Source organism: Apium graveolens, unplaced genomic scaffold (assembly GCF_009905375.1).
Source record: "Apium graveolens cultivar Ventura unplaced genomic scaffold, ASM990537v1 ctg2839, whole genome shotgun sequence".
Lineage (NCBI taxonomy): Eukaryota > Viridiplantae > Streptophyta > Magnoliopsida > Apiales > Apiaceae > Apium > Apium graveolens.
In genome coordinates this window covers 74,744-102,641 of record NW_027417819.1, presented here as the reverse complement: position 1 = coordinate 102,641, position 27,898 = coordinate 74,744, and the positions used below count along the sequence as shown (strand labels likewise).

The 27,898-nt window shown below is 40.6% G+C and overlaps 2 protein-coding genes across 3 annotated transcripts; one reads left to right on the top strand and one right to left on the bottom strand.

Moving 5' to 3' along the window:
- Positions 1-17,769: 17,769 nt before the first annotated feature.
- LOC141700738 (uncharacterized) lies at positions 17,770-18,099 on the bottom strand. The gene has a single exon (XM_074504434.1). It carries the CDS (start codon positions 18,097-18,099, stop codon positions 17,770-17,772), a length of 330 nt encoding a protein of 109 aa, XP_074360535.1.
- Positions 18,100-21,967: 3,868 nt separating this feature from the next.
- Positions 21,968-25,410, top strand: LOC141700737 (F-box protein CPR1-like). Of its 2 annotated transcripts, none has more exons than XM_074504433.1 (2): positions 21,968-23,387; positions 25,107-25,410. In XM_074504433.1, exon 1 carries the CDS (start codon positions 22,133-22,135, stop codon positions 23,357-23,359), a length of 1,227 nt encoding a protein of 408 aa, XP_074360534.1. In that variant the 5' UTR covers positions 21,968-22,132; the 3' UTR covers positions 23,360-23,387; positions 25,107-25,410. The 2 variants fall into 2 exon arrangements, with proteins under 2 accessions (XP_074360534.1, XP_074360533.1); XM_074504432.1 differs by having other exon boundaries at positions 21,969-23,364.
- The last annotated feature ends 2,488 nt before the right edge of the window (positions 25,411-27,898 follow it).

Here is a 27,898-nt window from a genome sequence, read left to right as displayed (position 1 = left end):
AACCCCACCATTTTCTACATGTAGAGGAGAACCTGTCGGATTTACTTGTCAACCGAACACTGAACTCCTAAGGAATGGACCGCCTTAGCGGAACTTCCAGGCCATTTGGGCCAATATGATAAGGCTGGGCCGGCGCTACTCGACCACTTACGCCACTCCTAGTTCAGATGAAATCCATGACTCTGAAACGTAAAGCTCGTTCCCCCTTTCCCCAAGTAGAAACTTGTTGATACGGCTTCACCAAGAAGTCGTATCTAGTTGGAAAGGAAAACTCACCGATATTTCCCAGGTGATGCCTGTTAATGGATTAACTTGTTCCAAGAATTTTACTTCCCGAATATTGGGTAAGTAATCAAAAACTCTTTTACCAAGACAGCAACCTTGTTGCGAATATAAAATACACCACAGAGCCGGATTCCCCAGGTTTTGAGCAAGTATTTAAATCCCCTTAAAAAGGAAGATCTTAAATATAAAAATGAGTTTTGGGATCCGCTTTAACTTTTAAAAATCATTTTGAAGACTCGAAAACACTTTAAAGAGTGTTTGGAGTAAAACTGATTTAATGAAGTAAATCAGTCCCCAGTATATTTAGATAATGTCTTAATATTATTATTTAAATAATATTCCCACAAAGAATTATCTTTATAAAAATAATTGAAGTAGAAGTATTAAAACTTATACTTGAAACGAGTATTAAATAATCAAAGATATACTTATATGAAAGTATTATCTTTATTTGAATAATCGAAAATAAGTTTGATTATTGACACCTTATTCTTTAATAAAATAAAGAATATATTGCAGTAATAAGCGGAGTCATAATACCTCGAATGAATATTATAAATAATATTCATAAAATAAAGGAGTCATACATCCTCAAATGAATATCCAAGTAATATCCAATAATAATATAAAAGAGTCATAAGCCCTCGAATGAATATTCAAAATAATATTCAATAATAAAATAAAGGAGTCATAAGTCCTCGGATGAATATTCGAAATAATATTCAATAATAAAATAAAGTTAAAGTTATCGAATAAACCTTATTCGATTAATAGTTTGGAAAACTATAACCATATATATATATATAAATATATATATATATATATATCCATATCCATATATACAAAATCTACTCGGGATCCTCGACTCCCGGTTTTAGAAAATATTTTCACCTTTGGGTCCCTATACTAAGGGTATATGCAAGTTACCGCTATCCTCTAGCATAGGTATTATCAACTGAACCAACATATATATATGGAAAGAATGCGAAACATGCATGCATATATATATACCATAGCAGCATGCTTCAATATATTGCATCATTTGCTAATTAACCAACATGCATCTATCGCAAGATAATGCAAATACATATATTCATCACAACAACAGTTATAACGGGTAGAAAACTTGCCTGAGCGACTTGGGGTGATAAAAGGCTCGGGACGAGTCTGGTAACCTATAAACAACAAGTAAGTTGGAATTAAAACAAAATCACTTGTAAATCTATACTTTAACTAACTTAGACTCTAACGCTTGTTTTGCGCTCACTGATTCGCTTAAGTCACTCGGGTACCCTCAGCTCCACCATTTTTAATAATTTAACCTTTACGAGTTTTAAGGCTATTCCTTCGCGGGTGTCTTACCAACTGCCTAACACACTTACCATAAATGTTTCATACATTAATTAACCCTTTTTTGGTCTTTAACCTATGTTTCAAAGTAAGGCGAGGGAAAAAGTTTCGTTCGCGAAACGCCATTACTTGAAACGGTCGTTTCTCCTAAACCGTGCATCGGAATCGAACGAACTACATATCAAAACGAAGCTCGTAACATGAGCTATCTAATCATGGCAGTGGTCATAATCTAGCAGGGGGTTCTCGGGTCCTAATGCTATGCACAAAAACAGTCCAAAGAAAATCGGACGTTACGACGGCTATGTTTACGCGATTTCCAATATTTTAAACCATTCAAAACCATCCCAAATCAACCTCAAATACAACTTACAACCAACATCCATCCTTATCACATCATAACAACCCCAACCAATTCAATTTAATCAATCATACTTATGCCTAAACTTAACTTTAATCATACTTAAGTTCTTTTAATCAAAACCACAACATTTACCATTCCATTTCACTACCATTCCAATCCCAAACTCTAAATCACCACAACAAGCTACAATATCATCCTACTAATTAAAATCATCTTATAATACATAGGGATCTAGGGTTTGGAGATGGTATACCTTCCTTGAAGTGGTGGGAGGAGCTAGGAAGCCTTAAGAAGCTTTGAGAAGTCTTAGGAAAGCTTGGATCTTCAAGAAAAACAAGAAAACTTCAAGTTAAAAAACTTGAAAACACTATTCATAGTCTTCTTCTTTGATTAAATGAAGAAGATTGAGAAGGAATTAATGGCTTAAACTCATGATATAGTCCTAACTAAGCATGAAGATGGTTAGGGAATTATCTTACCAATTTAGGAAGCTTGGATCTTTGATTTTGAATTTTTCTTGCCTTTTGAATAGTGAAAAGCCGTGAGCAATGAAGAACTAATGCCTTGGTTCTTTTTGATTTTTGATGAAGAATGAATTTACTTGGCTTGGTTGCTTGGTTTTGTATTTGCTTTAGTCAATTACCTTCTTGCCCTTGAATTTGTGTGGTTCTCATTCAACCGCACCTCCTTCCTTCTCTTGTCATGCTTGTGTCACCCTCATGATGTCATCCTCCCTTCCTTGTCCTCTTTCTATTGGTTGGATGACATCATTCCCACTAATCCCTTTGATTAACTTCCTAATCGTTTGCCTAATGACCGCTGATCTGTTATACGGTTCGCTTAACTTTCGTTCTCGTTTATCGTTTGAAGGATCATACCCGGGATCTTATTACTTAGGTTCCCTTAACCTTTCTCAATACATTATATTCCTTTTTATGATCCTCTATTATAATCCTTTAATTTAAATCCTTTTTATCCTGTTACCTTATACTCAATTCTCTCCGTATCTTGTGGATTTCCGGGAAAAACCAAAGTGTTCGGAATTGGATTCTGACGATCTTTACATACACTTATATACTACATAGAGTACTAATAATATCCCAGAATATCCATAACAGAACCCCTACATAGTGTGGCATGAAAAGTTTTCTCATTCAGCTAAAACACTATTCACAAGGGTTACAAAAAGTTGAAAATTTTGGGGTTATTACAAGAGGTGAGTGGTACCCCAGCCAGCCAAGCCACAGTCTCTCAAAAGACTGTGGTGGTTCAAAAGGAGTCAAACACATCCCTAGTTGGATCCTCCCAAAAGGATGCAGCTATTGAAAATAGTCCCCAACCAGGGACATAGATCAAAAGAGGGAGGGACACTGAAGCCACACATTCACCAATCAAAGCCTTTTCAAGGAAGAAGAAGGCCAAAACCCTACTTTCCACACAAGGGGCACACACAGCACAGATACATCCACCCGTATCTTTGCCTTCTCAAATTCAGCTTGATGTGACTCCAGCAAATGTGGAGTCACAGCCCCATTCTCTCATAATAGAAACACATCCATCAAATTCTCCATCACCCTCTCTGGATGTGGATATGATATTCACATCACTTCCTGATTCTCCCTCATTAAAACTCAGGGAGGAGCCCCACTCAAACCCTGATGATCATCATCTTTTCGATGATTTGTTGGATCATCAGCCAATTCTTTCAGATATAGTTGAAGGATCTGTGTCACCTCACTTAAAATCAATTCACACAGATTCAACAATTATGTCACTTTCAATATCTACATCTTTTCCTTCTTCAACGGATATTTCTCATCCGTTGACAAGTGTTTGTTCTTCGACGGATAAGCTTCACAGTAGTTATCCGTTAATACCATCAGTTTCCACTTCAACGGATACTCCCTATCCGTTGATGGTCTCTACACATATAACAGAAACAATTCCAACTGTAGAGGACATGGTTACTGTACAATCACTTTTAGGTTTGAGGGAAGGGAGTGATAATTTGAGTGAGAGGCTGGGTTGCTCTCAGGCAAAAGGAGAGGTTGAGAGTCACCATATGCATGTTATTTCTTCCAGCATGGCAAAAGTAAGTGAGGGGAGTGCCACCTTAGAAGGTGAGGGTGAAGGTGTGAGGGTGTATGTGAGCCAGGGGGAGCCCCTGATGCAAGAAAATAGAGAAAATGAGAGAAAGGAAGGTACAGAAGCTATAAGGGTGGATCCAGCCATTGCTAGTGAGTCAATGATAGTGGATGATGCAGAAAAGGAAAGACAATTTCAGCAACATTACAAAGCTGTAATTGATAACATTTCCTTGGATGCTGACACTTTTACTCACCCTGTTCCAGCCTATCAGCTATTGGCTGCTCAGGGCAATGTGGGGGCAGAACAGACTTTAAACATTGTACACACTTCAGAATCTCTTCTCAGAGACAAAGCTGCTGTTAACAAGCTGCCTTCTCAAGCTGGTGAGCCATCTGAAGAATTTGGAGTAAATTCTAATGATGATGACTCTAATTATTTGGATGAGAGCATGAACTTAGGGGGAGAAGCAGGCCCAAGTTCTGTTCCAGATCTACCTGATTGGGCATGGGCAAAGGCATCTACACCAGGAGAATTTGGTGTCACTTTGGTCAGGAAAGTAATGACTATTCAAAAGGCCCTTCAGGAGACTACAGATGCTGGTACCAAGGCAATTCTTCAAGCTCATTTGGACTCTCTACATCTCTTGCAGTTGTAGCATTTCAAACAGAATCTAAGTGTAGATGAACTCAAGCAGGACATTGCTGATCTGAAATCCTACAATGCTGAGAAGTTGGATTCAGTCATGCCTTATGGTACTATGCAAGATTTGTTGGGGAGACTGAGGAAAGCATCTGATGCTGACAAGAGGCTGGCCAGGTTGGAAGGCAGAGTTCAGATCATTGAAGACTCTATGGTCACCATTCTTCAGAATCAGCATACTCAGACAAATCTACTAATGCAGCTGGCAAAAGCACAAGGCTTGACCCCTACCCTTGATGATAACAAAAAGGGGGAGAATAAAGGGGAAGGGGAAGGAGAGCCATCAACAACAGTTCAAATATCTCAAGTGCTAGTTCCTGCCATCATCACTTCTCCAATTATTCAAATCAAAGGAAAGTTTGATGGAATTGATTTAATCCAGATAGCAGCAGCTGAATTGCAAGTCAAAGAGCAAAGGAGGAAAATTGATGAAAAGATGCAACAAATTTTTGGTTCTACAACTTCTAAATCACAATCTGTGAAGCATAGCACAAAGGTGGAACCAATTATTCTGGAGCTCAAGCCAGAAGGGAGGAATAAGGTTGGAGAGACTTCTTCCAAAAATCTGAAACCTATGGTTCTCAAGCCCAACAACAGATCCAACAAGGACTCTACAAAGAATCCTCTAAGCCTTGCTCAGATGAAAGAAGTGGATTTTCCTCTTCCAAAGCCTGATGAAGACAAGGTTTTGGGTGGAAGTATCATAAAGCACAAAGAGACCATGGATGTGGTTGTAAGGAGGAACATGGCTATTATCTTTAGAGAAGGAAAAAGCATTTGTGTGATGCAAGGACATCCCAAATTCCAAATAGCCAAGAGGGAAGAAACCAGAAGGTTGAAGGAAGAAGCCAAAAGCTAAAGGCTGACAAAAGAGCACAAGCAAAGCTTGAAAAACAGCAAAAGTCAAGTCAAGCTGAAGAAAAGAAAGAAATTAAAGACAAGAGTGAAGATGCAGGTATGGGGAACATGGTTGATAAGGATATGGAAGAAAGAAGTAAGAAAAGAAAGGAATGGCAGAAAGGGAACAGAAAGAAGGTCATTGCAAAGAGAAAGATGGTAGATGAGACTGAAGAAACCCAATCAAAATCTAAACCACTACCTTCTATTCCTGAACCTATTGTGTCTGACCCCTTCATAAACATTCATGGTGAAACAATCATTCCTAAGGAGGAACTAATTGATTGGGACACCATCAAATTGCCCACCTTCTTAACCTCTTCTCCACCATCAAAGAAGCAGAAAAGAAAAATCAAATCAACACCTTCTAAAACCTCAATCAAATTCACTCAGAAGCCTAAGCCTAAGCCACAAGCCTCTAAGGATGATTATGTTCACATTTGTGACATAAAAGAATTTTCAGACATTGAACTCTATCTGGATGAGCTGGAGGAAGTAAGGGGAATAGCTGCCTACAGACAGCTACCAGAAAGACTAGTGTTCAAATACAAATGAAGTGGGGAAAGAACTTGGCATCTCTACAGGATTCTGAATGAAGGCTACTCTACCTTGGTTAGAGTCTACTCAGCCATACAAAGGGATTCTGGCTTTACCAGGACTGCCAAGACTGAGATTCTCAATAAGATTGCCAACATAAGAAAAACTTGGTGGGAGCCCAATGCCTTGCCTAGAACATTACTCATTCAAGAAAGAGGAATTACAGTTCACAAATCACCTCATTGGTTGATGGAGTTCAGAGACAACAAAGGAGTCAGAAGATTTTTCAGACTTGAAGATCAGCTTATGATTGCCAGTAATGAAACTCTCAAGGATATGCAATCTAAGTTGGACATCAAAGAAGAAGATGAAGCTGAGTTCTACAGACAACTTCAACTTCAAATAGAGGAGAATGACAGAAGGCTAGGAAAGAAAACAAGGTATCAAAGGAAAAGAAATTAATCTGCTCAGGCTAAAGGAGCACCATTGAAAATAATGTAGTTCTTCAATTGGATCTCAGCATACACATTTTTGCAGCACTTTTGAATTTCTGCTCTATTACAGTTAATATATTTGTCAAGTGTTTTGTTATCATCAAGCTAAACTCAAATTTATGCCTACAGTTCTAGTAGACATAAATAGGGGGAGATTGTTAGGAATATATGTATTAGTTTGATGATAAGTTAAACAAAACACTTAAGTAGAAATCTAGTGTTTGTAGCCTCAACGGATAAGACCATCTTAGCTATCCGTTGAAGGAGTAGCTTTACTTAGCAATAAGTTTAGTATTGTAGCACATTTCACTCTCTGGATTCAAGTTGTAATTCTTAGATGTTGTAGGAAATTATCAGTCATGTTGACTACTAGTGGATATGCAAATAGGAGGGCTAATTATAAATATTTCATGCCTTGTAATTTTGTATAAGTGAAGAAGTATCAACTGATATTGAAGACCTTCAACGGATAAGAAATAAAGCTTCAACGGATGTCTCTAAAGCTTCAACGGATAATATCCATCAACGGATAAGTGCTTCAACGGGTAAAGACTTCAACTGCTAATGCATCAACGGATGAAAGCTTCGACGTATGCTTAGTTCATTAGCAGTTGATAGTGACAATTCACAAGCTGAAAGAGGCACATGGGTTGACAGAGACAAACTGGAATGTGAAAGCCTCTAGGAGGAATCAAGAAAATGCAGCATTTCCATTCTGGTGCAAACAAGGAAGTATTCAAAGATTAACAGCTAAGCCTAAATTGCATTGGATAGAGAAATGAAGAAGAAACATGTGAAGAGCCTTTTTAATTGTATTTTACAGTTTTGTCTTTACTTGTAAACTTGGTGATATATAAACCAAGTAGCAACTAGTAATTAGATGTGAATTTTCCAAAGCTGTTTAGAAAAATCCAGAGAGAAAATCATATAGTTTGTACTAGGAAGTAGCTGTGATTTAATTCTTTGAATCACAGATTTTCTGAAATAACACATCTCTGGTGGAACAACAAATCCACCAGAAAAGTTTTTAAGTTCTTTGTGTTCTCTTCATTTGTGTTTGAATATATATCTGTCTGTATTAGCTTCAAGCCATTCACACACATTTGCTCACTAAAATACTTAGCCTTAGAAACTACTCAAAACTTGAAAAAGTTTTGAGATTTACATTCAACCCCCCTTCTGTAAATCTCATTGTTAGTCCACTGGGAATAACAATTGGTATCAGAGCAAGCTCTTAACATACAAAGGGTTTAAAGATCTATTCTGCTAACATTATGAGTGCACAGAAGAATCCTCCTGCTAGGAAGGATATTGGTATAAAGATTCCAGTCCTGGAAAAAGATAACTATCATCACTGGAAAGTGAAGATGCATTTACATCTTCTTTCTCAAGATTAAAGCTACATCAACTGTATTGAAAATGGTCCCGCGTTGGGCCCCTGAGCTCAGCCCGCGTGTGGGCACCTGAGCTCAGCCCGCGTGTGGGCACCTGAGTCCACCTCGCGTGAAGGCACCTGAGCCCTCCTTGCGTGGGGACAACCAAGCCCACCTCGCGTGAAGGCACCTGAGCCCTCCTCGCGTGGGGACAACCGAGCCCAGCTCGCATGTGTGAGCCCAGCTCGCATGTGTGAGCTCGGCCCACATGTGTGAGCCCAACTCACATGTCATGAGCCCAGCCCACATGTGCTGGCCCAAGTCATATTAATCTACGATTCTGGCCCACACATGAGAGTCCAGCTATTCAATACACCCATGGGGACCTGTTTAGGGCTTATGACCGAAAGCGGGCATAACAACTACCCCCCAAAATTCCTGGTCGTACCTTGAGGCTGGGAATTTTTTAGTCTTTCATGGCCTCGCAGGTACGAGGCCACCAGGCCACATCAAGCCGCCTCACGTGCCTCGCCTCACATGCCTTTCATCTAGCATGCATTTTGAACGCATGACAGCTGTTGAACAGCTGGCGTGGGGATTTGTGTCATCTTTTGAGATGGTGACATGTGTCCCTGATCCTTTCTCTCTCTTATCCCCTATAAATATGTGGGATTTCAATTTCATTTCTAACATTTCCAAGAACATTCCAAAACTCTGCTCAATTTGCTCTAGGATCTACCACAGCGAAGATCATAATCTCCACAAGAACCGTCTACCGGCGGCGATATTCTCCCGGCACAGATTCATCAGGATCTTCATATACCTCTCCAACAGGTACTCTTTGATTTGAGCCCATTCACATGTTACTTAGTCATTCAACTCGAGCACACACCACATGTTTGATACGAGCCCACACACACAACATGTGATGCGAGCCCATTTGCTCGTTTAGAAAATTAGGTGTGATCCCGTGTGAGATGTGAGGACACTTAGGTGCGCCCCCATACCTGTTTTTACTTTCTTTTTAGGGCCACACACTAATTTTCACCATCTTTTACAGATGTCGAGTGCATCTTCAGCTCGCTCCTATGGATCATCTCGCTCTTCCTCGAGCCCGGCTCACACCTCTACTAGCTCGGTTCGTTCTTCAGCCACTCCGTCTCCATTAAACCAATATCCACCGAGCAGCGAGGCTCAAAGGACTTCCAACGTGAGCTGACTTCTCTTTCTAGCCGTCTCAGACAACTCATCTCTCTCGGCTCAGCTATCAGCCCTCAAGGGGCATTAAACATTGCTAGAGTTGAGAACTCGATGCGAGCCGCTGGCTCCGGCTCGCTGGATATTCACCTCGACCCTAACCCTGAAGGCTATACCAGGGAGAAAAATATATATGATTAGAGAGATAGGCCTGTGGACCTCTCCCATATTTCAGCTTCCCTCGGGGTAGAAGAACTGTTAAACCGCGAGCCCGCCCCCTTGGATAAAGAGCGAGCTGAGGAGATTTTAAGAAAGATGTTTGAAGAGAGGGCAGCCCGCCTGATACAAGCTGCAGCTAACAACCTCGACCATATTCACCTTGACTTAGAATCTACCGACAGCGACCTGGGGAGTGCATACTATGACACCAAGAAGAAAGGAAAGGAGCCCGTAGCTGCTGAATATCCCATCCTTGGGCTCGAGGGTGAAGAGGATGGCTCGCATTGGTCCTATGACTCTCCTCAGAGCGAGGAGGTGGCAGATGTTAAAAGTCAATACAAGATTTATAACTATAACTACATCCCCGCAGCCTCTCCTGAGCCTTATGTGCCTCCTGCCCAGCCCGAGCTTGAGGGTGAAATTATTTTTAAGAGGCAGATAATTCCTGACGGGGAGGAGAGCTCAACTGCAAACGAGGAGGTTAAGGTGCTCGCTTGTCGCGATCTGCCCACCTCGCTTACTCAGAAACATCTGGCCGAGCACATCGAGCAGTTCCAGCTCGAGGGGTATGTTGTTTTGCCCCTGCCGCATATGAGATGCTATAGATTCAATCACCTGAAGAATGGAGGCAGGGTGTCTCGCATGGTCTTGTCCACCTTCCTACTAAGGCTAGGAATCTCCTCACCCCTGCATCCCTTCATCAAATATGTTTGCGAGCACTACCAGCTCGTACCCCTTCAGATCAATCCAAACGGATACCGGGCCGCCCTCGCACTGTACATCATGTACTACAAATGCGGGTACCCTTTTTTAACCGCGAGGCAGCTTGGTTATTTCCTCAATTTGAAGCATTCTCCCAATGATTTTGGGTATTTCTACTTTTCTGTCTGGCCGTTCTTCAACAAGAAGAACCTCATTCACAACGGGCCGAGCAACTCAGGAAAATGGAAGAGCCCCTACTTTTATATCCACGAGGTGCCTCGGGTCCAGATCCACTTTTATTATAATCCATGTAAGTCCTCCCTGGTCGCTCTCCTTTCCTTCACCGTCGTTCTTTCTTTTAACAAAAAATATTTTTTTATTTATCTCCAGCCACCCCGCCTCGTACTGTCCTTGTGGGATAAGAGAAAATAAATGCGGACAGCCTTCTAGATCTTCATAAGGCAAACAGGGATATTCGAAAACTCATAACGACCTCAAACCTGATCGCGTGTGGGTTTTTGAAGGAAGGAGTGAGGCTGATTCCTCAAAAGAAGAACTCTCGGAAGAGGGCCAAAAAAGGTAAGAACATCGGGCCCGCATGTGCGAGCCTGTCTGCTCGCATGTGTGAGCTCGTGTGCTCGTAGAATTATATTTTCTGCATGAATCTCACTCCGTATTGTACTTCAATTCTCTGCATTTATCTGCTCGTATTTTCTCTTTTTTTATTGCATCTCGTTGTGACTAATATATCACTTTATTGTTTTCTTTTTCAGAAATGGCCATCTCCCCTATCCCTTTTATGAAAGAAGCTGAGCAAGCTGCGGCCTCGGGCCCGGTTCAGCCCGCTGCTGCGACCACAAGGGCTCGCTCTCAGGCCAACCCCCCATCCCGCATGACTACTCTTTCCGAGCATCTCAAGGACTCAGGGCCTTCTCCTCGGCTAAAAAGGCATAGATGCCATAAGGAGGGAAAAATTGGCGAGCCTGACCCAAAGAAGGCTGCTCCATCTGATGCCCCTCTTCCAACTTCTTCTTCAGTCAACACGGTCGCGGCCATATTTGGCCGGCTCTCTCAAGCTAACATCCGCGACCAGGATGTGAAGAATTGATCCTCTTCTTCTCTCGAGGTCAACCGGGACGCACCGACCCGGGCCGCGGCTGAGGTGTATTACCGTCAACTGTCTAAGGCTCGAGAAATGTGATCCCTCAGCCAGACCAATATAAAGTTCGACTCTAAGGTCAAATCTCTTCAGAGCAAGGTATCCGAGCACGGGCAGGAGAAAGTTACGCTGGTGAATAATTATAATCAAAAGATGCTCGACTTGAATGCTGCTCACGAGAAAGCTTTAAGGGAGCAGAAGGAGGCTCATGATCTAGCTGCGGAAGCGTGGAAGAAGGAGAAGGATGGCCTCGAGGAGAGGGTGCTCGAGCTGGAGGGGTCGGTTTCTGCCTTGACCGCGGGCCGCGAGGCTCCCCTCCCTGATGCTAGGAACCTGGGGGCCAGGAACTTCATGAAAATCTTCATCAGTAAGGTTCCTGATTTTGATTGGGCGGCTCTGGGCGCGGGCACAACTAGGCATGCTGAGAAGCTAAAGCTAGAGATGGAACGGGACGCTCAGATTGTTGAGGAGGCCCGGCTCGCAGCTGAGCAGGCCCGGGTCGTGGCAGATGAGGGTCGCAAGGAGACGGAGGCTGATAACCCTTAGATAAATTTTATTTAGGAACTAGACTTTTGACTGGGTAAGAGGCACCCTTCTCACCTCGCGCTTGTATTTGAAATATTCTGTCTTGGGGCATAACTTATTTACAACTTGCTTTTATAAAATATCAAGTCTTTTGTGCCCGCGTATATCTTTACTGTGCTAGCTGGTTTTCTTTATTTTGTGTAAACTTACCTTGCCCCTACTGACCAAAAGTTATCATAGCCCTGGCCGCGTATGGCGGGTATTACACCTTCACAGCGAGCCGAGCTCATCAACTCGTATTCATGTTCAATTAAAAATCAGTGATAATTTAAGTAGAGCAGGCTCGCATCATTACTAACTCACAAATGTTGTAGGTGTACTTGCATTAGCAGGTCGGGCCTAGGGGCTCGCATCTTATTCCTGTATCTTCTTCTAGCATAATGCGACCCCGGACCATATACGCATAACAGCGGGCTAGTCTGCTCGGCACGCCTTGATACGGGCTCGCATTGCGGTTATCCTTAACTCTTAAGTTAGATTGCGGTCACCTCTCTCTATCTTTATCTTTAATCATATTTGTGCTCATTATCTTTTCCAAGAGGGCCGTGGCCCAGCTCGTTTCCTATACTTGTTATCAAGCGAGCCGGGGTCCGGCCTGACTTGTAATTTTAACATGTTAGTAAAATAACCGTTATGTCCTCATATGGGTTCCCAAGGATGGGCTCCCCTGCTGGGTATTTAATCTATTAACAGGAGTTAAAATATCAGGTGCATAAAATAGAAATCAATCATTCATCATAAATAATGGAAAGTAAAAGGAGTACATGCTTGTGGTCTCGGGGAGGCACCTATATGGCACTACCCCCCGAGACTTAGGAGTATTGTAAGATAGTACTAAGTCTGAAAAGAATAATTTTACTGATAATATTTGCGGAGTTATTCCGCGTTTCAGGCTATCGGGATCAACTTGTCTTGCATATCATTGAGGTGGTAGGTTCCCTCCCAGAGCACCGACTTTATCTTGTAGGGGCCTTCCCAATTCGCTCCAAAGACTCCGTGACTCACCACCTTGGTGTTTGGCATGACCCGACGCAGAACCAAATCTCCCACCTTGAAAGTCCGGCCTCTAACCTTACTGTTGTAGTGCCTAGCTGTCCTTTGCTGATATGTTGCTACCCTGATCTGAGCATCTTCCCGAGTTTCTTCGATCATGTCCAAATAGAGCTGATGGTTGACCTCATTTGCCTCTGAGTCATAGTTGTCCCTCCGAAAAGATCATGCCCCCACTTCAACGGGCACCATAGCTTCGCACCCAAATTCCAGAGAGAAAGGGGTCTCTCCAGTTGTAGTTCAGGGTGTCGTTTTGTAAGATCATAGGACCTGGGCGAGCTCTTCTGGCCATGTCCCTTTTTTCTCTGCTAGCTTTGCCTTCCGGGTGTGCTTAATGATCTTGTTAACAGCCTCTGTCTGCCCGTTACTTTGGTGGTGGCAAATCGCACTAAAACTCTTCTGAATCCCCCACTGCTCACAAAATTCTCGCATTTCCTTGCTATCGAACTGTTTCCCATTGTCATATATCAACTTGTAAGGGATGCCATAGTGGCACACAATAGTCCTGTACACAAATTCCTTGAGCTTTTTTGCTGTGATAGTGGCTAGAGGCTCGGCCTCTGCCCACTTTGTGAAGTAATCTACCACAACCACCGCATACTTGACACCTCCCTTGGCCTTCGGGAGTTCTCCAATCAGATCAATCCCCCACATAGAGAAGGGCTAATGGCTCATGAGGGATGTTAGGGGAGCCACAGGGCTGTTATAATAATTGGCATATCGCTGGCACTTATCACAGGCTCGGGAAAATTCAAAGGCATCTTTTTTTATTGTTGGCCAATAGTAACCTTGATGGAGGATTTTCTGAGCTAGAGAGCTACCCCCGAGTGATTGCCATAAATGCCTCGTGTACTTCCTTTAGAATATAATTGCACTCATCCCCATCTATGCACTTGAGGAGGGGCATGCTAAACCCTCTTCTATATAAGACCCCATCGTATATCACATAGCGGGCTGCTTTGTATTTTATCCTTCTTGCCTCATTCTTTTCGTCCGGGAGTGAACCATCTTTTATGTAGGCTAAGATAGGTGTCATCCACGTGGGGCCGAGGTTATTACTGAGGCTGCCCACTTCATGCTCGGGCACACTAGGTTGCCTCTGGATGTCAAGGGGCACGACCCCTAGCAGGGTGGCCTCGCGACGCGAGCCGAGTTTAGCTAGGTCATCCGCGCCTTCATTCTATCCGCACGGGATTAGTTCTAGCCTCACCTCGTTGAACCTTGCGATTATTCTATGCGCGCACTTCAGGTAAAGCTCCGTTCTCGGCCCCTTAGCTTGATACCCCCCGTTTATCTGATAGACCACAATCATGAAGTCACTAAATACATTCAAATTCTCCACCTTCATTTACAAATCTAGCTTGAGACCGTTGATCAGGGCCTCATACTCAGCATCATTGTTTGTTACATGAAAGGCCAGATGGGTCGCACGTCTGATCTTGTGCGCCTCTGGACTGATTAACTCAATTTCAGATCCTGCTCCATCACCATTAGAGGCTCCATCCACAAATAGGCTCCACCATGGGGCACTATTTTGGCTCTCCATCCCAACTTCTTATGTGCTAGGTATGACAACAAGGGCTCCCGGATCCACTTCCTGATATGGAGGAAATTCTAGCACAAAATCGGCCAGGGCTTGGCCTTTGATTGCGGTCCTTGGTTTATAATCCACCTCGAATTGGCCGAGCTCAACCGTCCACTTTAACATTCCACCAGAAGACTCTGGTTTGTGCATCACTTGTCTGAGGGGGTAGGAGGTTTGCACTTCTATCTTGTGCACCTGAAAATAGGGCCTGAGCTTTCGGGAGGCCAGGATCAAAGCATATGCTAACTTTTCGAGGCGTGTGTACCGAGTCTCGGCATCGGCTAGCCTTTTACTCACATAATATACCGGGAGCTGGATACCATCCTCCTCTCGAACTAACACCGCACTTACTGCAAAGTCAGAGATGGCCAAGTATAGGACCAAAGTTTCACCTGCCTTCGGGTTGGACAATATTGGAGGGTTGTTGAGATGTTTTTTTATGTTCTGAAAGGCTTCCTCACATTCTTATATCCATTCAAAATTCCTCCCCACTCCTTTAATTGCTTTGAAGAACTCCTGGCATTTATCGGAGAACTTTGAGACGAAGCGGTTTAGGGCAGCCACTCGCCCCGTTAAGCTTTGAACATCCTTCACCCGTCGAGGGGATCTCATCTCGAGTAGGGCTCGTATCTTGGCGGGGTTGGCCTCAATGCCTCTGTGGTTGACAATAAATCCCAAAAACTTCCACGATTCGACCCCAAACACACATTTCTAGGGGTTGAGCTTCGTTATGTACTCCCTCAGGATCTGGAACATTTCTGATAGGTGGGGGACATGATCTCTTGCTTCTTTTAACTTCACAAGCATATCATCTACGTAGGCCTCCATGGTTTTTCCCAACTGGTGTTTGAACATCTTGTTCACCAACCTTTGATACGTTACCCCAGCGTTAAGGAGCCCGAAGGGTATCCCGATGTAACAGTAGAAGCCCCGATCAGTAATAAAGGAGGTGTGCTCCTGATCTGGCCCATACATGGGGATTTTATTATATCCCGAATAAGCATCCATAAAGCTAAGCAATGCGTGCACAGCCGTGGAATCAACCAGCTGGTCGATTCGGGGTAGAGGAAAACTATCCTTCGGACAAGCTTTGTTCAGGTCGGTGAAGTCCACACACGTCCTCCATTTTCCATTGGGCTTCTTGACAAGCACGGGATTGGCCAGCCACATGGGGTAGAAGGCTTCCCTCACAAGTCCTGCCTCCATCAGTCTATCCACCTCTCCTCTGAGGGCCTCTGCCCTCTCCCCACTAATCGGCCGCCTCTTCTGTCTGACCCCCTTCTTTTTCGGGCCCAAGTTGAGCCGATGGCACATGACATTCAGGTCAATCCCTATCATATCAGAGTGTGACCATGCAAAGACATCCAAATTTCTCCTCAGGAATCGGGCTAGATCCTCCCTCAAGTCAGGACTTAAGTTAAAGCCTATTCTAAATACCTTGGAGGGATCATTTGGGTCTACAAGATTGGGATTCTGTCCTCTGCGGCCCCAGCCATATCAACCATTGGGGGAATTCTCGTGTCTAAGTCTGCTCGAGCCTCGCTAGATTCTCCCACTTCCGTGATCGTCAAACCTTCTGTATCCTCGAGCTCAGGCTGGTGAGCTCGGGCCGGATTTATCAAGCGTTCAGAGGTTGTAGTGACAGTGCGAGTGATTCCGTTGGGCAGATCCATAGTGGTTGTTGTTTCATTGCGTGCCCACTTTCCTTTCCTTAGTCTTGCAGCGATTTGTTCTGGTCTCTCTTCTTCATCACTTGCCTCTTCTACAATCCCATCTTGTACCAACATGATGGGCTGAGAGGCCTCCATCAGCAGGGCCCCTGGGCACGGTTCCACCTGAATCCCCATGTGTTCGAAATAGTTCTCAGGCAATTCCTCGATTGAGATCATGTTACAAGTCTCGTGTCCCTCAAGACGTACTCTCTTCCGGCCCTCAGCCTCTTTTATGAGGACATCGCCTTCAGTCGGTTCAACCATTTCCTTTGATGCATTTCCTGACTCGGCCGCCCTGAGTGCCTGGTTGTAGCAGATCCTTGACTCGTATTGACAGCTCTTCAAGAAACCTACCCCCGTGGGGGTTGGGAACTTTACCGTCATGTGACGGATCGAGGTCACCATCCTCATTGCCCTCATAAGGGGCCTGCCTACTATACCATTGTAGGCACAAGGCTGGTCTACAACTGTAAACATAGCGATCTGGGTGGCCACATGAGGCTCTTCTCCTATGGTCACCGGGAGCCGAATTGTCCCTTTCACTCCGATTGAGTTTCTCGTGAACCCGTACAGGTGTCCACCTGTCGAGGTTAATTCTCTATCCAACAATCCCAGCTTCTTGTAGGCATCATAAGTTAAAACATCAGCCGAGCTCCCGGTATTCACCATTGCTCGGTGAACATTCACCGTCCCAATCTTCATTTTTATAACCAGGGCATCTGTATGAGGGTAATGCACCCACTTGACATCGTTTTCCCTAAAGACGATGTCATCAGCCTCTCTTTCGAAGAGCTCCGGGGACCTCTGGCTCAGATGGTTGACGTTGGTGAGGGGCTTGTCCTTTGCTTCTCGGGCATACCTCTCCATCACCTTCCGGCTGTCTCCGCCAATGTGAGACCCGCCTAGAATAATATGAATGCTTATGGCCCGAGGTACCCTCTCTTTATCTTCTAGGGGTGGAGGAGGGACGGTATGATAATCAGTTATGTGCCTTCGAACCTCCTTGACAACCCATTCTGTAAGCTTCCCTTGTCTTATCAATGTCTCGATTTCATCCTTCAATTGTCTACAATCAGTTGTATCGTGCCCCGTGGCCTCATGGTATGCGCAATATTTTGAAGTATCCCTCTTGTTATAGTCTGTGAGAGGGGTTGCCTTTTTGAATACCCCCTTCCCAGCATAGGTAGCATATATGTGGTCAATAGAGGCTACCAGGGGTGTGTGTGTCTGCCATTTACTTGTATAAGGTCTCCCTGAATCTTTGTTCGTCTCTTTGCCTCGGGCAGACTTTTTGGGGCTTGAGCTACGCTGGTAAGTCTTTCTCCTTTCATCAGGGCTCGAAGACCGGTCTCTTTTATCTCGATAATTCTCACTGATTTTCAGCTCTCTCATCGACTTCTCTACCATCTTAAAGGGTTCAGCTTGCTCATAGAACTCGGCCAAGGTTTTTGGCTCGCTTTCTTGGAGGCTCTTCTAGAATTTCGACCCTTCTTTCAACCCTGCTATCCCGAATTTCTTGATGGTCTCCTCACTGGCCCCCCTCACCTTGGGAACTTCGGCGTTGAACCGACGAAAGTATTCTGCCAGGGGCTCCCCCTCCCTTTGCTTGATGTTGGCTAACGTGGCCACAGGAGGTGAGTAGTGGAGGGTGGACTGAAATTGTCTGAAGAATAAGTCCTCCAGTTGCCTCCACGTCCTTATGCTAGCCGGTCCCAACTTGGAGAACCATTGTTGGGCACTACCTCTTAGTGATGTCACGAAGAGTCTGCAGTGGGTCATTTCCGGCACCTGATAGACTTCCATCTCAGTGTTAAATTGTATAAGGTATTCCGTCAGGTCGGCTTCGCCATTGAATAGAAGGTCGGGGTTGTGCCTAAATACCCGAGGTAGGGGGATGATCGGATAGCAGCCGTAAATGGAGAGGGGGCAGCCGAGGCCGGGGGCCCTCTCTTCTCTCGCTCCATCTCATTTAAGATCCTTCTCAGGTCCCTTACTCTAACAACTTCTCCTTCTCTGTCACCACCCGCGTTACTCGAATGGTGTGAGCCCTGAGGTCGCTCGCGGCGCCTCCCTCCTCCGGCTCGCACTTGCGACTCCTCTTCACGATTGTCTCTGCGACTGCGTCGCTCCCCCTCCTGGGCGAAGTGTGTTGACTTTTTTCGGTGGAGTCGCCTCGCGCTCTCTTTTTGAGCCTCTCTGATCTACAGGTTCCTTTTCTTCTATCTCTTTCTTGAAATTCTCTAACTTAAGCCTGAGGTCGTGCTCACTTAGCTTTTTACCCACTCGGTCTAGCAAGCTAGTCGACCTTGCCTCAGATGAAGCTGGCTTCTGCCCCGATCTCGTAGAGATCTGGCTGCCCCACTCATCATGACCTTGGGGTATGTCTTTCTCTCCTTACGATCTCTCTTTCCTCTGCTTAATGTCAGTTGTCGCATCATCAAAATCATGGATCAGCCTCTTTTGAGGACCTTTGCCCTTCCAGCTACGCTGGGAGACCTTGAGGCGGTGCGCCTTACGCTTGGCGTTCTGAACCGAGCTTCTCTCTACCTTGACATCCGGGCATTGATCTGATTCATCTGATCGGCTAGCCCTTCGAGATACATCATAACCGTCTGCCCATCCACGGTTGCGATTGGTGGAGGTGGCGCCTAATTCTCTGGGGGCTTATGCTCGACCTCGTTCTGGTCCTTCTTCTTGCCCCCGCTTCCTGGTGTCGCCGCTTGTTTGCCTTCTTTTGTCATCTCTCCTCCCTAAGATGAAATTCCCCTCCTTCTAGCGCCAATTGTTATAAGGGAGAATTTCGTATAACGGTGTTGTGGAGGTTGATGGGCGGAACAAGGATCAAGGACGGTGTTTGAGGGCGGAGGAAGGTTATGTATGGTGGTGGCTGAGCTTGTATGTTGACTCCTTAAGAAAGAATAGGGTTTGTTATTCTCTATCAAGTGTCGACTCATGTCTCATACAAGTGCCTACGTACCCTATTTATAGGGATTAAGCCTCACGTAGTTCTTAGGGAGCAAGTCACATAGGCTAGGGTTAGGACTCTCCAGCCCGTGCAGCCCAAGCCCATGATAAAGTCAGGCCTTCATCCGATTAGTCACGTAAATCTCAACCGGCTCCATACACTTCCTATAATCTCACGGAATCTCCGTATCTCTTCCCATAATTATAGGAATAACCCGTGTCGGCCCCGAAATTTACGAGCAACTCAGTTATTCGATGAGCCATTTTTTATGTCGAACACAAAGTCCTCTAATGCGGGCCGGCCTGGAGGCCCCGGCCCGCACCGCCTTCCTTTTTAATCAATAAAGACAATGTTACCTTTGATTTCATAAGATGTGGGCTCATGGGGCCCAGCCCGCGTGTGGGCACCTGAGCTCAGCCCGTGTGTGGGCACCTGAGCCCACCTCGCGTGAAGGCACCTGAGCCCTCCTCGCATGGGGACAACCGATCCTACCTCGCGTGAAAGCACCTGAGCCCTCCTCGCGTGGGGACAACCGAGCCCAGCTCGCATGTGTGCGCCCAGCTCGCATGCGTGAGCCCAGCCCACATGTGTGAGCCCGCCTCACATGTCATGAGCCCAACCCACATGTGCTGGCCCAAGTCATATTAATCTACGATTCTGGCCCATACATGAGAGTCCAGGTATTCAATACACCCATGGGGATCTGTTTAGGTCCCATGACCGAAAGCGGGCATAACACTCTGCTAAGTAAGCAACTACGTGGAAAGTTTTTTCGTACTTACAAGGACAATAAATTAGGTGTGTTAACTATTAACGACTAATATTATTATAAATTATTAATTAATGTTAAACTAAGAAAGAGATACTTAGACAAAAAAATAAAGAAACACTTACTTCAATAAAAAAGAAATACATATGTAATGCGTTATAATATCAAACTAGCGTAAAAATCAGTACGAGACACGGGTCTAGTTATGAACAAAATTAATGTTTCAAATGAACATATATGTATTAAAATAATTTTGAAACTAAAAATACGATGAACAAAATTATAGTTGCATATGTAAGTCAGTTATACAATTTGTATAAATTTATAAATAAGATTTAGATCAGCAACTCACACGAACAAACATAATTGCAAACTATATATTATTTTTAAATATAGTTTACGACATGATAATCACATTTGTTTAACTAACTTATTAAAATTATTAAATATATACTAATAATTGATTCCGGATTGTATCTGATTAAATTTTTCAATCCATTTCAAATTCTCTAATTAATTCTTAAACAATGTTTGCAATTATTAATTCTGATTCCCTCTTTCTATGATATCACGTGTTTTTAAAAAAATTAAGTTAAAATTATAAGTATTTCGTACACGTAGGGTGTGATTGATTAATTTATAATTGCGTAAATATATATCAGGTGTCCACGGATCGAGATGGTCGGTTTGAAAGTGTGTTTACAATCAGATGTAATTTACAATCACACCTAATGTAAATAATTTGAAAATTTTTAAACTAACCAATCAAAAATAAACTAGTGTATCTGGTTAGCTTGAATAAGTTCAATAGTTTTACCAAATTTAAATATTATTGTATGCATATAAATTGAAAGATTTATAATTTACAAGAGTGATTTTTAATATTTAGTTTTGAGTATCAATATAATTTTACTAATGTTGATAATATTATAAGTAACTAGCTAAAAACTCGTGCGATGCACGGACTTTGCATAATTTTATTATATATTTTTTTGTAAAAAAATAATTTGAAATGAATATTTAAATTTGTTCACTAAATTTTCAAAAAATATAATATCATGATAAGTAAATTAGTACGTGTATATATTCATGATTTATTTAATTAGAAATATTTTAAAAAGACATATAACTGAATAAACGATTTTAATTAAAAGTTAAGTTTGATTCAAATGAATTGTATACAGATTATGGTTAGTTTTATATAAATTTTGTTTTATCTCGGATCAAAAGTTTACATTATCTTGTATTATTCCAAATCAATATTTTACATTAATGTGTTTTAACGAAAGCCCCGATCAGTAGTTTATATTATTGTGTTTTAACCCGAGACTCGTTACACCGACCAAATTCAACTAATTATTTTTAATTTGATTATATTTTTTTAAAACCTTGATTAATAGGATAAACACGTTTTGACCCGGATAAATAATATATATGATGTTTTAGTTGGTCGTATTATATTTTGATTTTGATTTTTTTAGTTTGGATCAATTGTATAATATTTTTTTAACCTAGATGAATAGTTTATGTTATTTTGTTTAAACTCTTTTCGATATATTTTTTTTGCCTAATCACTAGTATTTATTATATTGTCTTAGCCCGATATATATTAATATTAATCAAAAACAACTAATTATATGTAGTATGGTTTAAATTTTATAATATCTCGGATTAATAGTATAATTTAGTTTTAACCCAAATGAAAAGTGTAAATTACTTTATTTTATCTTGAGACAATAATTATATTCTTACCATATAAATATAGATATTTATAACATCTAATAGGTATCGATATCTATTTTATATTTTAATTAGATTTTAGTTAAATTGATTGTTATAATAAAGATTGTATTAGAATTTAATTAAATAAAAATTATATTTGGAGATTAAGTTGAGCTCGACACCAGCTATGCACCTCAAAAAGCAGTTGATAAGAAGGGAATGTGGGGAACTTTTGTTATGTAACTTTTCGTACACCCAGGCAATAGCATCATTCTTAAACAATTTACAGAGAGAGCAAGAGCCAACTACAACATATCACACAAACACTTTCATCTTCCAAAACCCTAATCAAATACAACTGACACGCCGTCCGAGACAAAATGAGCACGACGTCGTTTAACGACCTTCCCCGAGAAACAACCTCCGAGATCTTCGCCAGACTGCCAGTAAAAGACCTAATTAAGTCAACGTCGGTCAACAAAGCATGGTACTCTCTAATTAACAACCCCTCTTTCATTTCCTCTCAAATTCGCCGTTGTATTTCTAATTGCCATGATAATTCTCTGCTTATTATCCCTCCTATTACTTCTATCCAAAATTACTGCTCCTTAATTTCTACTGATACTTCCTCGCTTATCGAAAAATTCGACATTCCTTTCGAGACCAGGAGCCGTAGTTTGAAAATGATTACTGAGGTTCACGGAATGCTTTTGTTAACTGATTTGCACACAGAATATGCTTCTAAACAGTTGTATCTTTGGAATCCTTATGTTAGGAGACACAGACTTCTCGCTTCTAGTTGTTTTAGGAAGCTTTTGGATGATCGGAATAGGACTTTTCGTGTTGTGGGGATGGGTTTTGATAAACCCACAAATGATTATAAAATTGTTAGGATTGTTTATGTTAGGGATGACAAGGACAAGTTGTTTGCTGACCTGGCCCCTAAGGTTGAGATTTTTAGCTTGAGGAAGAATACATGGAGGAAGTTAAAAGACCCTGGAGTTCCGAGACTTGTTTATGATCATGGTGTTTATTTTAATGGTTCTTATTATTGGTTGGAACTGAACCAACTGGGAACTGAGAGAGCCAATGGTTGTTATGGTACTGAAATGCGGATAATGTCTTTTGATTTTCACACTGAGCTGTTTGGGCTATTAAAGGTTCCGGATGATGTTCCTTGTAATTTAGGAAGATGCCCACATAAGCTTATGCAGGTCGAGGATTCACTTGCTCTTTGTGTTATAGACGCACCGCACCGTGATAAAGGGAACACCCGTTTTCCTTTTTGCATATGGTTGATGAGACAGGAAAATGGTGTAGTGAGTTGGACTCTGCGTTTTAGACCTCTACTTAAATACTTTGGGTCTCCTTTAGGAATTACAAAGAATGGAACACTGATAATAGAGTCATTCCGCACCAACGAACATGATGAAACGTGCATAATCTCTTGTAATATCAAGAGCATGATTTATAAAGTTCATGAATTTGGTATAGCTAGGAATCCAATTTCACAATCTTTTTTTGATGTTTCTACTGTTGACGCTTTGTTTCCAGAGAGTTTAATCATGTACGAGGGAGGAAAGTCGCTGTTGAAATTTTCCAAATGAGCACGGTTTGTTTCCACAATCTTTACTGGTTAGCACATAAAGTATGGTTGATGATAGAAAGGAAAATAATTAGGTTTAGTCTATATTTTGGTATCATTTTACTACTTGTTTTGCTGTTCATTCCACTAACAGTTGATATCTCCTTTCTCTTTCTCTGTCTATCTTTTAAAGTCACGTCACTTATACTGCACTATGGTCGTTGAGTAGTTTGTGAAGAAAACAAGCCAGGCTGTCCATTAAAGTCTTTGTTATAATAAGATTGTAGTAGATACTACTAAATAGTACTCCCTCTGTCCCTCCCAATTGTTATCGTTTCTGGGAAAGTGTCCGGCACGCATTTTAAGATGAAGAGAAAGTATAGTTCTTTAATTTTTTTTTTTAAATTTTATTTTTTTGAATAAAAGTTTAAATATTCTATTTTTATTCAGAAAAAGAAAATTTTAAAAAAAAGTTATAGAACTATACTTTCTATTCATCTTAAAATGCGTACCGGGCACTCTCCCAGAAACGATAACAATTGGGAGGGACGGATGGAGTAGTACATTTACTCGTTTTGGTAAACCTGTTAAGGTAAACTTGCTAATGTTGCTTTGAATTCTTACATAGCCTGCGGAGCAACAAACCTTATGAAACATTACTTAGCTGCATTCCCCCAAGATGAAATGTCTTCTTCACTGCTTTTGGTCTTTATAAGCCTGGCAATACCAACATACCCAAAATATTGTACTTGACATTGTCTAGGTTTCCAACTTTCTGTAGCATTCTTACACAATCTCCCTGGGTGCAGAATTAGAACCTTTAATTACAAACAATATGATATTAGTGGAACATGGAATTTCACCTAAATTGGCAAAACATTAAATGGGCAAACAATATGAACCAAAAGAGAGGGTTTTCCTACATTGTCTGTTACTTGAAAAACTTTTTAAGGATTTAGGGATAACGTAGTTGCAATTGTTATTACCCCACACCTCGCGACAAGGTCATGGATTTTAATCCCCTTCCGTCTACTTAAAAACTTAACAGGCATGATACGGGCGTGGTTGCGCAGTGTGCTGATATATGCGTAGATGATGTATGTGACACAGTACATTAACAGAACTTAGAAACTTCAAGGATTATACTTTGCTGATTGACATCAAAAATTTGCTTCTCTTTTTCAAAAGTATTTATACTTACCACCAATTTTGTTTACAAATTTTAGGGGAAAATTTTTCAAAGTTGAGATTGACATGTATTTTAAATTTATGTATAACCTTTTAGCAGTACGTATGATTACAATTAGCTGGTGAAGTAATAGACTTGTAATATTCTCTATGGTTACTTGTCTTATATATCAAAGAAAATGAAATAAATATTATATAGGACGTGTGTTTATGTATCTTCATCAAACCATTCTGTAGATATACCTAAATGCTGCTTCATTGTGGAAGTGGGGCAACTTTGTTTGGTATGCCGTACCGAGAGGAACGTATAATGTGTGAAAAGTTATTACAACCTCTCTGAACTATATTCTTGATGCCTAATTCTATTTTCCCTCATAAGAAGTACAATTATTTCAATTTTGTGTCATTCTAATTGTCGGAATTCTCTTGCTATTAAATTGAATTACTGAACATTTTTTAAACAAATTGTTGTGCAATTGCCAACCAAAATTTAATTTTATAAGTTACACTTCTGTAAGCATGTTGAATTGGATGTGGATGGATAGCATCTGATTTATTGATTTTCCCTTTTTCTATTCCAGGTATGGTTGATTTTTCATGATGTTGCTTTGGAGGTCCTGATAACTTTAGTTGGTGCAGCATGTTGATGAAGTTGTTTAAAGTCGCTAGCTTTTGCAGTAATAGAAATTTAAGGAACAACTTCTGAACTTTTTTTGGTGTAAGAATTCCTAGTTCCATAGAAGTTTAGGAAATTGTCTCAGCTTGACTCTTTTCTATGAGTATATGATAGTAATAATTTAAAGAGACTGATAGTTCCCTGTTGCTGATGTACATGTTTTGAAAGAAGTAGTTTGGTTACTAATTTATATATGCTTTGATCTTTGAGTGGTTTGTCCAAAGAAGTAAATAATTGATTATTGTCAATGTATTAATTATTATCGTAAAAACAATGGAAAACAATGACGAGATGTTGTGGCATCTCAGCCTGCTAAGATTGAAATTTATTTGTTGTTACGTGATAACTCATTTTTAATTATCTGAACGTTTTTTAGTGCCTGAATATGATTGACCAAGCGACTCAAAGTCATGGATTAAAGGTGCATGATGCGATTGCCAGGATATAGGATACATTGATATATTTGATTGGGCAGTATCCATACATGTCAGAGCGTATTAATGAATTACAATTAGTTGACATGACTTGCAATTTGCATATAGATGCATTGGCAGAAAACAATCATTTAGCAATTGAAATGATGAGCCTTGAACTATTTGTTACTCAAAGCAGAATCCAGACAGTTCTAGCCCCATCTACTTGGTTTCGCAGAGTAATAATGTTAATCTCGTGAGTTGTATGTTATAGTTGACAGAAAACTAGTCTTAGTGCAAGAGAGAGAATGCACTGTCTATGTCATTGTGTGGTTGTGGAAGAAAATTCTGAGCTCTCTGCATTTGTGTTGGGATGGATTGTTGAGGAAAGCAATGCTATTCTGCATATAGTAGTCTGCAGGCGCAGCAGACTATATACAGGTAAGGTAATGTTCTGGTTCTTGTCAATTCTTTGATTAACGAAATTCATTACAACTCTAGGAGTAACTTCTGGGACAATAGTAGTTGTCTTTTGAATTCTTGCATTAAGGAATTACAGGTACTTGATTGACAAATAATCAGGCACATTAGCCACATTGCGAGGACGAGAGGATTTTTCTTATTCTTGGACAATCGTAATAAGTTTCGTGATTGGTGACTTGAACCATTTCTTAATATCTTTCTTATGGTTTGTTTTTGTTAAATGATTGTTAATACTAGCATAATAAGACGTGCGAGGCCCGAGTCATTTTCTAGAGTTTTTTTATAAATCATGCAATTATAATATTTGTTAAGCAACTCCAACAATATCCTTATATAGGCTTGAGTCAAATTTTGAAGAAATTGAGATAAAATTTCTTTCCAACAAGCTCCATGTCACTCTGTATAACATTAGGAACTTAGAATGTTTTCTCACTTTTAGGAGTGAATATCCCTTCAACTATTATTATATTATATTTTTCTTACCCGTTATTTTATATTTAATAAATGAATATAAATAGGGTAGTAAGTGTACGTTTAAAATGAAACGATTAAACTTCGTCCGTAGAATACCGTTAGTATGTTTACAAATAAAAAGTTACAAATTAACATATATGTTGAATACAGAGTTGACTAATTCAAATCTCACGGGACGAGAATTTATGATTATGCCTCCTGAGTCAGAGTCTGTCGCTTAAATGTGGTTTACCTTGGTTGAAGTGGTTTGCAGGCTATTGCGTGAGCCCGTAGGGTTACCCAGTGCGCACCCGAAGGGTAGCGGCTGCGGGTTAACTACGATAAAAAAAATCTTGAATTTTATTTAAATAAACTATATATTACTGAGTTCACTACTAACTTACAATTAACTTACTCAATTTAAAAAAATAAAAAATGCATAACTGAAGTCAGAATGACTTGCAATCATAATATACAATAATCTAAAATTTACATTATTGTTAATATTAAAGGTTGATTTTAATAAAAAATATTAGTTTTTGAAATTCAACGTATGTATGTATGGGAAAATGTTAGTTTTTTATTTACACTACTGTTAACAAAGTAAGATTAAGTTATATGCATGTGTCTGTTAGCATATAAATTATTGTATGTTACATCTATTTATGATGGTTTCAATTATTTATATGGTAAATATCTGATTTATGTACATGTATAATCATTATTAACATCTAATGAGATAATTGATTACTTAAATAACATGCATTTATAATTATTCAAAAATTAAAATTATGTAATAAATAAATTGCTATAATTTATATATGGTATTCACATTATCACTACCAAACAATCCATATCTATTTTTTATGATTTTTTTAAGAATTCGAAGGAAAAATTGTAATTTATATTGTTATTTAAACTATTTTTAATTTTTTTTCATTACAACTCTAATATTTCTTCATATAATAATTTGATAATAGTGTATACTATTCTCCTAAAATTAAATATTTTTCAATTCGATAGAGTTTTATAAATATATTATCTTGATCAATGAATATTGTTTATCTAAAAAAATCTTTTTAAAATGCTAGTTTTTTAAAGTGAAAAATGAAAAATAAACCGATTTAATATATTATCGTAGTTTTAACAAATCTCGTGAGATCTCATATCTGATTTCAAATTCAAAATAAACTAAAATTCATTGACTCATTATAATTTAAAGTTATCTAAATATTTAATACCAATCTATATTATTTATATATAAGCGATTCTATTTTCAATATTTTCTTTAAAAATCATATATGTACATTTTAATTAATTTTTATTATAAAAAATATGTTAAAAATAT